Here is a 12900-nt window from a genome sequence, read left to right as displayed (position 1 = left end):
GGGTTGGTTTCAAGGAGGTTTCTTGGGATGGACACCTTGAGTATAGTTGTAACATGGTCTTGGGTTTGGGCATGCCAGTTTTGTGTTACAGACCAGGCTGCTGATGGGATGATTTCTGACTTTATCATGAAAAATTGCTTCCATCCCTTCTGTAGTGGGTTTTATTGCAGTGTTCAGTACAATGTTTATATGAACTGAGACTAAAGGATAAATAAATAAAGCATAATATAGTTTAATATGGGGGAGGGAAAGCATTTATATTGTATGAGCAGTATTTGTTTAACAAGAAATGGATCAGAGATGACATTTATCTGTACTGGACAGATTGGCTTTAATCAAAACAAAGCCTTGAAATGGATCAGTTTTCATATAGATCAGAATTCTTCTTTCCTTGCTGAAAAGCTGGAGGCTTAGGGTTGGGTGGTCCTCAGCTCACAGCTGTACTCGTGTAACTCATGGGGTAACCCTAGTGCTAAAGGTCTGCTGTATTGTCATCTCCTCTTGTACCTACAGACTGGACATACTGGTAGTCAAATTTCACTGGGAACAGGCAAAAAGGAACCTTTGTACTTTCTAAAATTCTCTTGCAGTTCAATTCACTTAGTTGTGTCTTTCCTAGGCTGCTTTTTCTTTGCTGTAGGATGCTGTTGAAAAGTTCTGGGTTCATTCAAGACTAAATGGGTTTCACAAGTAGAAAGGTACTTCTGCTGAAATAGTAAATAATAGATATTATTTTTAAATTTCCCTTCATGTTTTGTTGATGCACTAACATGGATTTCATCTGGGAATTTCTTTGTAGGTGCTGTAGAAGGATGAATTACCCAGAGGACTGCTTCTTGTTCTGGCAGATCCTTCTTTCAGTCTGAACTTTTAGAATAACTCTTTTTCATAAGTTAACATGCTATAATTTTTGGGTTTGGGTTCCGTGTGCATCTTTGGCAAAATTGGCCAAGTACAGGTCATCTGGAAATGTGATGCCAGTTTAGGCAGTCATGTGTTGATTGTAATGCTGATGTTGAGACTGGGGATGAGGGTTAAGGTGCTGAAGACTTTTCTTTCAATCCCCATGTTGCAACGAAGTCAACCTGTAAAATGCATTTATTTATTTTGCTTAACTCCTGTTGCTGGATTATAGATTAGTGAGTTACAGTTCCCTCTTTCTTGACATTTATTTTTATATTCCTATCCAATATATAACCCTTTCTTAGATTTTTGAGTTTGGGCCTTTATTTCCATCATGAAAATTAAAAGATCCACTAGGCTTGGCTGCTGAATACTCAATGTTGTGAACACTAGTGACTGTTTTGTCAAGACCTGAAGATGAAGAGTATTATTATTACAAATTTCAGTGCATAATTTTCTCCTCCAAGTCATATTTCCTTGCATAGAATCATAGTTATTTTCTCCAAGATATTTGGCCTGAGTTCTGGTAGTGATTTTTGCTGACAAACTAAACTAAAACCCAAATGCTGTTAATTTTTAGTTTTATCTACAACGGAAATTGTGCCTGAACTAAATATGCAGCACGTAAAATTTGCAAGTTGAATGTTCTGAGCTAGTTATTCTAGAGCTAATGTGTGACTGTTAAGCTGATAGCAGAATATATGTTAAACAACATAGAAGTTCTTGATTCTTATGTTCAGTTAACTGGTAGCTAAGTGTGTTAGTGATGGCAGGGTTTTCATTGAAATAGGGAGCTCTTTGAGGGTCACCAAGGATTCTTGATTCTTATGTTCAGTTAACTGGTAGCTAAGTGTGTTAGTGATGGCAGGGTTTTCATTGAAATAGGGAGCTCTTTGAGGGTCACCAAGGAGGCAAGAGGCAGTACCTCTGTAGTAAGTCTTAGCCAGATATGGGTTTGGGCTGCCAGTTATGCACCATTTGGTTTTCTTCTGCAGGGGGAAAGGATGTCATTAGGATGGATAAACTAAGCACAATAAACTGATGGAACTTGAATCCTTGAACAAGGAAAACTATGGTTTTGAATTAAGATAATTTTCCAGTGTTGTTGTCAGCATTACTTAAATTTTGCTCTGAATGATGTTATGTTCAGCAACTAGTAAAATACAATGCTAATTATAGGACTAATGCTTTCTTTGGCATTTAAGGTATTTTCATTTGTTATGTTACTCCTTGTATTTCTTTCAAATATAAAGTCATATCAGTAGCACAATCTAAATGGATACAGAATGAGCCATGTGTAGTTTTGAGCTGTTGGTACAATCATGCCAGCTAAGAATGTCCTCTGATGATGAATTTCAGTATAAGAGCCACCAAATGAACCTAGTGGTTCTGGCATAGGAAACGTGAATGGTAAAATGTTCCCTGAAACTTTATTCACTGGATTGCCAAAGCCATGCTTTTCAAGAACTTAGTGAACTTAAAGCACTTTAAAGAAATATTTAGAGTTCACAGCAGTGGAGAGTGAATGCCTTTTCTCAAAAAATACCTTGGCTACTGTTATAGATCAGGTTTTGCCAACAGTTTCTGCAGGAGATGCCAGTTTGGAGTGGAAACCCAAGAAATGGGTTCAGTAAAGCACTTTATCCTGTTCTTGGCTTAAAGCACATGAATAATCCCATTGACTACCCACGTGTGCTTTACTGTGACTGCTCACACAGTGAAAGTCAGGCACGTGTTTCAATAACCTGTTTATCTGGAGGTTCCCTGCATGATGTCTGCTGGCAGAGATTTGATTTTCTCATGGCAGCCATCACATGACCTGTGCAGAAGCACAGCGTGGTCTGCGTTAGCCCTGTGGGCCAAAGCAAAGGCTATTTCTGCATCCACCCCCAGTCCTTTCTGCACTTCTCTGGCAGCTGATCAGCTCATTGCTGCCAATTGTGCTCTCGTGTTTTTGGCACCCAACTGCTCCAACTTGCTGCTCATGCAAGTTTTGAATTGCCTTTGTAAGGCACAGAGTAGGCTTTTCCTTGTTTAAGATTGTATATATGGTTGTTACGACATGAAAAAAAAGATCATTGCTATAGTTTTCTTCATTTTGGTCAAATTGTGCCCTTTCTGTCAGTAGCCCCATTGAAGTTTATAGAGATGTCAGCAGAGTAGAACAACTATTTTGCAGGTCCAAGCTCACTGCTCAGGAGGGCTAAATGGAGTTTTTTACATCTGTTGTCTAATGGAAGCACCGTTCTTTACTGGAGAAGCACTGTAAACTGATCATTTTTGGAAATAGAGCTCTTTCAGCACTCAAGGGGGGGAAAAGTTAAATGCTAGGACAGGTTCTTAACCTGATTGTTTCACAGCCATTATCTCTGTTGATCTAGAATTCTCTCACTTGGAAAATAGTATGACTTAACCTTAATAGTACATTTTCTCCATCTCTGCCTACCTGTCCCATTCCCCTGCATGCACAAGACATCAGCAGAAAGCCCTGGAGGCAGCATTTCCCCAGGCTTGAAAAGGGATCCTTTGCAGGGGAAATCCCTGTGACCTGTGCATGGCTGGGCCTGAGCTCCAGCACCCTTTGCCTTCTGCATTTTTTCTCTTCCAGAAATACAACTTCAGCAGCTGGTTAGCAGACCTAGAGCCTATAGGTAGAAGCAAGTCAAGCTGTAGGAGACAGCAGTGAGTCAGTGGGACCAGCCCAGCTGGTAACCAATGATGCTCCTTCAAACACAGCATCTCAGACCTTCCACTTGCTTTGTACTGTCAATTGCAACCTAAAGGTAAAAGGAAGTAGGTTTTCTCAGTCAGTTTAGTAATCCTAGCTGTCAAAGAGGTGTGTTATCTTCAGAAACATGTCAGAGAATATTCTTTAATGTATAATCATCTGAAATGGAGTACTTTTTTGCTGGAGCTGTGTTTGGGGGAGTAAACGGGGTAACGTGTAATATGAGGAGATGAGCAGATAAAAAAATGGTGTGAGTGCTTCACTGGGATGAAAACTTGAATGCTTGCACAAACAGCACAGAGGCCCTAAAGGATTGCTGTTAAAAAGGTCTAACTTCATGTGTGAAATAGGTAAACAAGTACTATTTTCACAGACTCTTAGTGTATATGCCTTGAACATATTTCTAAGAGTGTTTGAAGTGCTGTACTTCCAGTAGCATAACAATTATTAGACCTAAACACTGACAAACTAAGTACTGAACTATTACAAAAGTGTATCAACAGGTTTTCAGTTGGCACATGATAAAGTATTTATGATCTGGTAGCAAGTTTATTTTCAAAGGAAATTAATATCCACAAAAATCCACAGAAAACCAGCATAGTATCTAAATAGTTGATTCATCCCCTGTGTATAAATAAAATGTTGAATAGGCAACTTCATCTAAAGTACAGGACTGAACAACAAGGACCTGTGTTGATTTCTAGCTCTGATAGAGATTTCTTGCATGGTTCTGGGAAATAACTTAGCATCTCTTTTTCTGCAAGTCAGACTTTGTAATGCTTGTCTGCCATGCAAAGGTAAAATGGAGACTGAGAAAAGGGGTGTCTGCAAAGCAAGTTAAGAATCTCCTATCAAAAGTCAGTGCAAATAGTTTAGTTTTGATGAAGGTAATCTGGAAACCATTGCACATATGTCTAATAACTGCTGCTTGATAAGGGTCAGCTTCTGAAGTTTTGATAAAGTCATATTTCACTGGACAGTGCTGTGGCATATTACTATCTTGATTTGGTTCATATCTGCATTTTTTCTCCCTTAGATAAGTAGTAGCATGTGAAAGTGTTCAGTTTTTCAAATAGAGGTCCATTCAAAGAAACATCAAAATGTAAAAAAATTTCTCTTGACTTCCCTGATTCCACAAAATTACTTTGGAAGTCTTTTGAGGATTGACTTTACTCACTCTAAGCAATTGCTGAAAAACTTTTAATTTGGTGATTTTACTGTCGACTTGGATAGTTCTTCACCTAAGCCTGGGGAGTCTGTTTAAGAAAGTGACAAGTTTTGAGTGACATCTATTCATTGGTACCAAGAGTGACATTTACATTGGAAGCTACAGGAACTATTGCTTGCAAAGGAAGAGAATATAAAATTCACATGAAAAAGGCAAACTGATGAAGGATTCAGCTCAGTGGGAATGGTAACATCTACAAAGGTCAATGGCATGAGATTTAAGTACAGAGGAAGGAGAACAAGTTCTTTTAATGGTCTTTGATCCCCTGTTCTTCCTCCCTGTGGACATTAGTAGAGGAAATGGGTCCATAACCAGCTTTATTATATACTTGCAAGTGATCAGAAGTTGAATTTAGACCCTTTGTGGAGCATATGTGAATTGTAATGAATTCTTTCACTTTGTGTGTGTATGTCTTTTTAAATTAAAAATAGCCTTCATATTGCTGATAGTAATGAATGCTCTTAAGTCATAGAACTTGTTAACTCTCCCCAGGAAAGCTTGTGGGCATTGAACAGCAAGTGAAACATGCAGACACATCCAATTTTAACGCTCATTTTTTCTGCTCTAGAACTGGAGGTAATTTCTTTTCTTTTTCTGTTTAGCACTTTCAGACCATGTTAAAGACTAAGTTGAATGTCCTAACTCTTCGTAAAGAGCCTCTCCCGACAGTGATCTTCCATGAACCAGAGGCCATTGAGCTGTGCACCACAACTCCCCTCATGAAGACCCGGACTCACACTGGATGCAAGGTACTCAGAAGTAAAAACTGAGGGGTCACACCACTGTGGAGGTGTCCCATGTGATTGTGAGAACTCTAAAGAGCCCAAAGTAACCAACAGCATTCTGGAAATTCCATTAACTGCTACTGTTACTATAAAGTTTCTGAATCAAAAAAAGTCATTGAGCATTTCTGACCAGAAATTTTGGGTTTCAGGAGGAAAAGATTTGGGTTACAAGTCATGATGCAAATTATGGAGGATTTCTAATAGGCTGTGATCAACTGCTGGTTGTAAACACTGACACTATTTCTCTAAGGGCTAGTGGGGTTTTTTCTTTTCTTAGTTGGTTTGGGGGTTTTAAGATTAAAAAAACGAAAAAATGGGCCAAGAGACTTACTTCTTGATTTGGTTAAGCAACAAGATCAATCTGCCCTATTACATCAAAGCAGAACTTCTGCAAAGGCTGTTCCTCTTTTATAAAGTTTGATGGCTTAAGAGCCTCATGTTCTTCTGTGGTAAGAAACCATATAAAAATAGGAAACAATTCTGCTCTGTTTGCATCTTTTCTTGGAGTCATTTTCCTTGATCACAGAGCTCGCCTGGCCTTGCAGAGCCGTGGGCAGCCTTGCAGACTGAGCTGGGTACCAGTCTGGCCTGTGCTGCCAGCTGGGGCTTGGCAACTGATTCCCTTCACCCAGTCTGGCTGCCAGTTGTAGGGAATGTCCACATGCCCTCGAGGGTCTTGGTGAAAAAGGAGAGAACTGGGCTTCAGACTCCCCTGCTCCGTAAAGTGTTAACTCCAGGAGAGCTGTTGCTGGGTGCTGTGTGTGCTGGATAAGATCCAAAGTGCAATTCAATGTTCCCTGCCACAGTGTGTACACAAACACGTGCACACACACACTCTTCCTTGCAGGAGGATCAGATGTGAGTGAAGTGGGGTTGGAAGAAATTGCTTTCCCCTGCTTCTCTTGGCATTCTGTACTTGGGCACCCCCAGGCCTGGCACTTGCTCAGCAAAGTTTCTTCTTGGGAAGTGTCACTTCCGAAGTGTTTGATTCTCCCTGTCACAATAGCCAGGAACAAGACTGTGCTGCTGAGTGTTGGAGCAGAGCTGCCCTGTGCTGATGCAGAGGAATGCAGGAGAAGAAGCCCTAATATGCTTTGTATGGTAGCTCACACCATCTGCTCTTCCCGTGGTGGTGCTTTTGTCCTTTATGTTGACATCTTATGAATTTTTATAGAATATTAGTATGATCAAAATGGTTCACAAAGTATCTGGCTTTCACCCCCAGTGAGAGAGGTCAGGCATAATAATGCTTTCTGAAATCAGTTTATCTTTGTGAATGTGTATAGAATTTAAATGAAGCTTTTTATTCAACTTGCAGTCCTTCAATTGGAAAAGAATTGCTAAGAGATGTTGAACCCTTCCGTGAAGAGAATCTCACTCTATATTTAGATCTCTTATTTTTCCTGCAGTATAGCATAGTAGTGCTGACTAGGGAACATCTACCACAACACTCCTGTTTTCCTTCTTGCATTGTTTCTCCTTCTCCCCTTCCCCTATGGCTAGTTTGCCTCCTGTCAGTGCTGGAGTTTCATGGTGGTGGTCTTGGTGTAGTGGCCAAGCTGTCTTCAGGTGATTCAGCTGTTGTGATTTTCAGTACCTGCCATGTGTATGTTCTTCCTGTGGCTGAGAAATCCTCTCCTGTTAATAACTGAAAGGCTTCGATTTTACCCAGTCTCTGTAGTCACAACCTCTTTCTTTTCCCCCTCTTGTTTCCTGACTAAATGTGTTCTTCCTGACAGCTGTTAATAGGTAATTAATTTCCCTGTCCTCTTTCCCCTCCAATTATTAGTTTTTTTCTGACTGATACAACAGTAGCATTGCCATTAAAGAGCTAGAATTTTATAATTTGATTCTTTGCTCTGTCTGGTCTGAGCAATTCCTGTTATTCTGGGCGTAAGGCAAGAGATGCTGTGGTGTTGCTGGTACCACCAGGCTTGTCTGGTTCTGAGACTTGGGCTTTTCAGGCAAGAGCACAGCATCCAGTTTCTACTTGCTTTCATGAGTCACACTTTTTTGATCCTTAATAATTTTATTCCTCTTGACTGAAATCCCTCCAATTTTTCTATGTAATCCCATTAATGAGATAGCATCATTTGTCTGACAGAGGCTCCAGACATCTAATTGTATTGCACAGTTTTAACATAAGCCTCAGCGGGCACCATCTTGTTATGGGAACTTGACACATGCAATTGCTTTGCTGTTTAGAGGTCTGGGCATTGGTTTTCTGATGTGATTGCTCTTTTACTTGTCCTTTCATCACAAGGCAGGCTTTTCTTTTTGCTTTCATTTGCAGTTAGCTGCTGAATCTTGAAGAAAAAACCTTTTTTTTTGCTGAGATGTAATCTCATTTACTAATTCAGTGGGGTGGTTTGAAGAATAGCAGGGAAATGTCTAGTTTGAAGTAATCTAGGGGAACCCCCATCAAAGCTGGAAAGTTAGAGTTGAACAAATTCAGAGAGCTTTTCTTTCTTGTCCGGTTCCACATCTGATGCAGCTTTGTCACCATTGTAGTTTCTGAACTATATTTTTTTTTACTTATGACAGAAGGCTTAAGACTCATTCCTTCTGTAACTGCATGTCTACACCTGCCTGCTTGGGTCTGATATGCTTGTTGTCCTTCCCACCCTTCTAGACTCATGGACCTGGTTTCCCCAAGCAGGGGAAATGGATAGTGTTAGCACTGATTTGCAGCACAGAGCTTTAGAACATTTGGGAGTTGGTGGTGCTGGTTGCTCAGTCAGGTGGGTTGACTGGAGGCTGTAGCTCCCAAAGGGCACCTTCTTTCCCTCCTTTGCCCACCAGCTCTGTTTGCAAGTGGGGAGTGACAGCCCTGGGATCAGACTGGTGCAGCCCCATGCAGCAGACAGCCTAAACCAGAGCAGGATTTCTGGGTACAATAAAGGACTCAGCCTGTGTTTTCTCCTGGGGATCATTTGCTTTATTTGAACTGCAGTGTACAGTCACTGCAGGCAGGTCTCTGGCCTGAGGAGCTGCAGCTTCTCATCCTCCTTCAGCTGAGGATGCCAGGGCAGTGCACTGGGATGCAGTGTTCAGAGAGCTGCCCTTTCTCTGGGACACACAGCTGGGGACCTGTGTGCACCCTGCCTCTTCCCTGCAATGGGAGGGGCATTTATGAATGCTGGATCACCAAGGGCTAAGGTCAGCAGCTGCTCCAAAGAATGAGAACACCTAACTGGCTTATTGTATATCTGGAAATGGCAAGTCTCAGCTTAAGGTAAACCACCCTTTCCTGAAGAATGCAAAAAAAGAGTGAGAATAAATCTTTTGTTGGTAACTGGACCATGCTTTCAGTCCCAGGTTCTGATTTTATTTTATTTTAGTTGATCATGTTTTCCATTCAGGTATGAGTATGATTTAGTTGTGTGTATAGAAAAAAGCATAGATTCTTTTTCAGATCCTAAGGATTTCAATTAGGCTGTGGCAGTCCTGCTTGTAGGTATTTCCTGTCAAATGGGCACTCCTGTGTTTCAGCTGGAAACCTGCTTGTTGCTTATCCCAGCACTAAGTACCACCAGATAGAAATGCAAAATCTGGAGTATCTCCAGAAAATAAGTTATTCTCTACTCAGAAGTGCCTGCTTTCTCCATGCCTTTTAAATGATTTTGTTCAAGGTCTGCATGGTTTGTTCTTCCTTAATGTCCTAATCAGCTCATATTGATTCTAATATTTCTTGATTTCTGTCCCTTTGAGCCATGGTGGTGGCACGAAGGGAGCTGCCTAAATGACTTTCTCTCTCTTGCTGTAGCTTTTCCAGGCACTAGTGCAGTAATGCAAAAGGACAGAGGTTAAAAATGCTGTCTGCAGTTTTTAAAGTGGTGTAGTAGGTTTCATTTTTTTTTCCTTTTTATTGAAAGACTCTTCAAAGGGAAGTCAGTGCTGAATAATCATCACTGGGACAGGCAATCTTATTCCTTCAGTTCCCACCAGTGGACAAGCTTTTCTCAGCAGCCTCAGAGGCTGAGAGGAGCATAAACAGTGCAAATAGTTGTATTTTCAAGAGTATGCTTTAATGAAATAGGATAATATATTTTAGTGATATCGTATTTACAGGAATGATACTTGTTGCTTGCCTGTCTTATTGGATTGATTTTGTGAGCTTATTAATTCAGGCTTTGTGGAAGGTATGATGTGGAGAACTCTGTGATGGTGTATCTTAAATTAAGATGGATGGAGTCTTGTTTAACAATTTGTATAAATGGCATTTGTGAGGTAATAGTGTTTTAAAAACAAGTCTTGCACATACTGATAGAGATTTAAAAGTAGACAAGAAGTAAGATAAATAAATAGAGTTTAGTTTCTCAGAATAGCTTAATAGGTTCACTCCCAAAGCAAAAAGGAAGTGTTTCTTGTACTAAGCTGGCTGCAGGCTGGTGATGGCAGTGGGGCCAAGGCCCCAGCTGGGCTTCTGTGGCACCAGTGTAGTGTCAGCAGTTAGACACCAAGCTTGACTGGTGGAACTCTGATGCTGTACATGTTTGTTAACCTGTGAACTGAGTTTGGGGTGTTTTCTGGGACAGCTGGGCAGTGCCTGAGATGCCCTGACCTGTTCCTGCCCTCCAGCAGCAGCTCTGGCCCCTTCAGCAAAACCACAGCTTGTTGCCCTCGTTCCTGCTTTTCTCCTGGCTTTTCTGGCTGCTGCCAACAATTTTCTCTTTGTCTCTCTGTCTTTCTCCCATTTTTCTTCTTTTTCTCTCAAAATTAGCTTTAACCATTAGAGACAATTCCATCACCTGTGGGCCCTACACATGAAACTGTCTCATGTGCTTTGAGCAGCAGGATGTACAGCAGAGACTGGAAGTTTGGCCTGCAAGGGCTAAACAGATGAATGGGGACACAATTCAGCATCATAAAGTCACCCTAGGACATAGGGGAAAGCTCATAATAATCTCATAGGATGAATAGAGAGTAAGATTGATCGTGATTTAATTGTGATCTTTAGAATTACAATGTTTCTCATTGGGATACATATTAAAAAAACCCTGAAACATTGTCTTAAAATTGCCCTCCTTGGTCTGATTCTAATTCCATGTGTAAGGCAGTCATTTAGGAATAATGTCTTCTCAGATATTACTGCCTATTTTTGGTTTTCTGCCTTGTTAATTTTGATTGCAAAGGCCTTGCAGCAGGACTGTCTCTTACCACATACTTTCAAAATACCCCATTTCTACTCTATCCTACGTGCTTCTGTAGCAAATTTAGTACTGTTGTGTTGTTGCTTTTATTGGTCTTCGCATTTTTAGAACTTTAAAATGTTGTTACTTTTTCCCCTGTAGATCAGACTTTCCCAAGCTGTTTTCTCCAGCATTTCTGGCCTATGCAAGCTCTTCCACTGGTGTCCCATCCTAATCAGCTCAGCCTGTGGTGGCCAAATCTGTTACCACTTGAGCATTCAGGGGTACAGTATCTGCTGGGCCTGGAGCCCCTTCAGCATCCAGAAAATGTTTAAATTGATGAACCATCCTCCCAGTTTCAAACAGCCCATGGTTATAGTGGTGGCAATTTCACCCTCATTCCTGTTCCCCTTCATTGGTCCCCAATGCCTGAGTTTTAGCTCTGGGTCACTGGAGCATGGGCAAATGGCTTCCCTCTGCTGCCCTGTAATTGTGTTACTGTTATGGGTTGGTTTTGTGTCTTCATCCTGAATCAGACAAAACACAGCAAGAACACTGTCCCTCATGTCAGTACCCAGAGACCAAGGTACCCTTTACTGGTTTTATGTCCTGTTTACTCAAATTGGCTGAAAATGCATCCATAGTTTCTCTGGGATGGTAAAATCCAGATGACATAAGTGGGTAGTTAAAAATCTTGTGTTTTACTTAAATTTCCACAAATAATTTTAAAAGCCTACTCCTGTTGAATGTTTCTTGCTCTTTTGGCTACTGAAACCATAGTGAATTGGAAGCTGCACATATTCTTAAAACCACCTCATTTTATACTTATAAATCTTAATAAAAGTGTTCTCTTTGCATCGGTAGAATGGTCAAGGATGATTGTTTTGAGTGTAGCTGTAAATATAAGTCCCAGTAGCTGCCTGGTCTTCATTACCAATTTGTAGGCATGTAATATTAAGATGACCATTAACTTTATTAAAGAAACAAATTAAACAAGTGAGAAAAGCTAATTGTACCATCACTCCCTAGCCTGCTGTTTTCCTTCATCTTTCATCTGAGTCAGAAGCACAGAGGATTTTTTTCTTCTTGCTTTAATACAGGCCTTCTACTGTTATCCTTAAGCATTACTTCTTTTGCATTGTGAACTGAGAGATTGTTTTTCTGCTTCTTTCTCCCCTCATAAAATGAACCAAAAGGACACACCAAAAGTGACTTCTTGCATAGGGCAAAACTTAGTAGCTTCACTGTATTTAGATATAGATATAGTGCTTGTTGGTGAGAGATTCAGAGTCTGTGATGATGTGTTTTCCAAAGGTGAAGTGCATCAAATAAACTAATAACCCAACAAATATGTTATATAAAGATGAAGTATATATATATATATATTTTGTTTAGTGTTATAGAAATAAGAGGAAAAAAAGAGAAAAATATGAATCCTGAAGTTGTGGAAGAGTAAACTGCTTGCAGAAACCTTGAAACATGACTTTATTGGCTGAATCTTGTTCTAACATTGAAAATGGAGAGTTGCATGTGCTCATTTCTGTTTCAAAACATGCCTCTATGGCAAGGTCCTGCCTTGTACCTTGAAACTGCTGAGTTTTGCTGTGGGCTCTGCTGTGAGCAAGGTGGGATGAGCTGTGCAGGATGGCAGCAGCCCTCAGGCAGCACTCACTGCAGGGTGTTTGACACTGGCTGCTCTCAGCTTAGGAAAGAGTCTCTCTTGCATATGATTTTTTTAATTACATGCACGGAAAACCCATTTGTGTGTCTGTGAGAATTTATACTTTAAATGAGTGCAGAAGATCTAATAGAAACATGAAGGGTAGATGCAAGTGCAGAAGGTTGTTAAAGCATTGTAATGCTTCATTTCCTGATGTCCAGGAGTCTTAGTTGGAGAATATAAATTGGGTAAAGCAATTGAATTAATCTTTAACTGAGCCTGCTTTAAATAGTATCTTCTGCAGTGTTCAGTTTTGCTGTGTTGGATGTATTTTGGCATAACTTTATTTGCTTACTGCTAAAGTGGCATTGTAAGAATAATGTTTACTGAGAGTGGTGGAAGTTATGTCTTATGTCCTGTCAGATATGTTGGTGGTATTTGTTTTTTTCTTAGCATTTGCACTG

At 40.4% G+C, this 12900-nt stretch overlaps 1 protein-coding gene across 2 annotated transcripts in view; it reads left to right on the top strand.

The window, feature by feature from the left end:
• Positions 1-12900, top strand: part of PID1 (phosphotyrosine interaction domain containing 1) — an 85129-nt gene that overhangs the window by 27856 nt on the left and 44373 nt on the right. Inside the window, exon 2 of one of the 2 annotated variants that reach the window (XM_066556521.1) lies at positions 5462-5608. The exons of the other annotated variant lie outside the window; for it this stretch is intronic. Coding sequence (XP_066412618.1) covers positions 5462-5608 — 147 coding nt within the window. The remainder of the gene's footprint in view (positions 1-5461; positions 5609-12900) is intronic. 2 annotated transcript variants of the gene reach the window in all.

The sequence above is a fragment of the Molothrus aeneus genome, chromosome 10 (assembly GCF_037042795.1).
Source record: "Molothrus aeneus isolate 106 chromosome 10, BPBGC_Maene_1.0, whole genome shotgun sequence".
Taxonomy (NCBI): Eukaryota; Metazoa; Chordata; class Aves; order Passeriformes; family Icteridae; genus Molothrus; species Molothrus aeneus.
The sequence above is the reverse complement of the archived record's forward strand: the minus strand, read 5'-3'. Positions and strand labels throughout refer to the sequence as shown.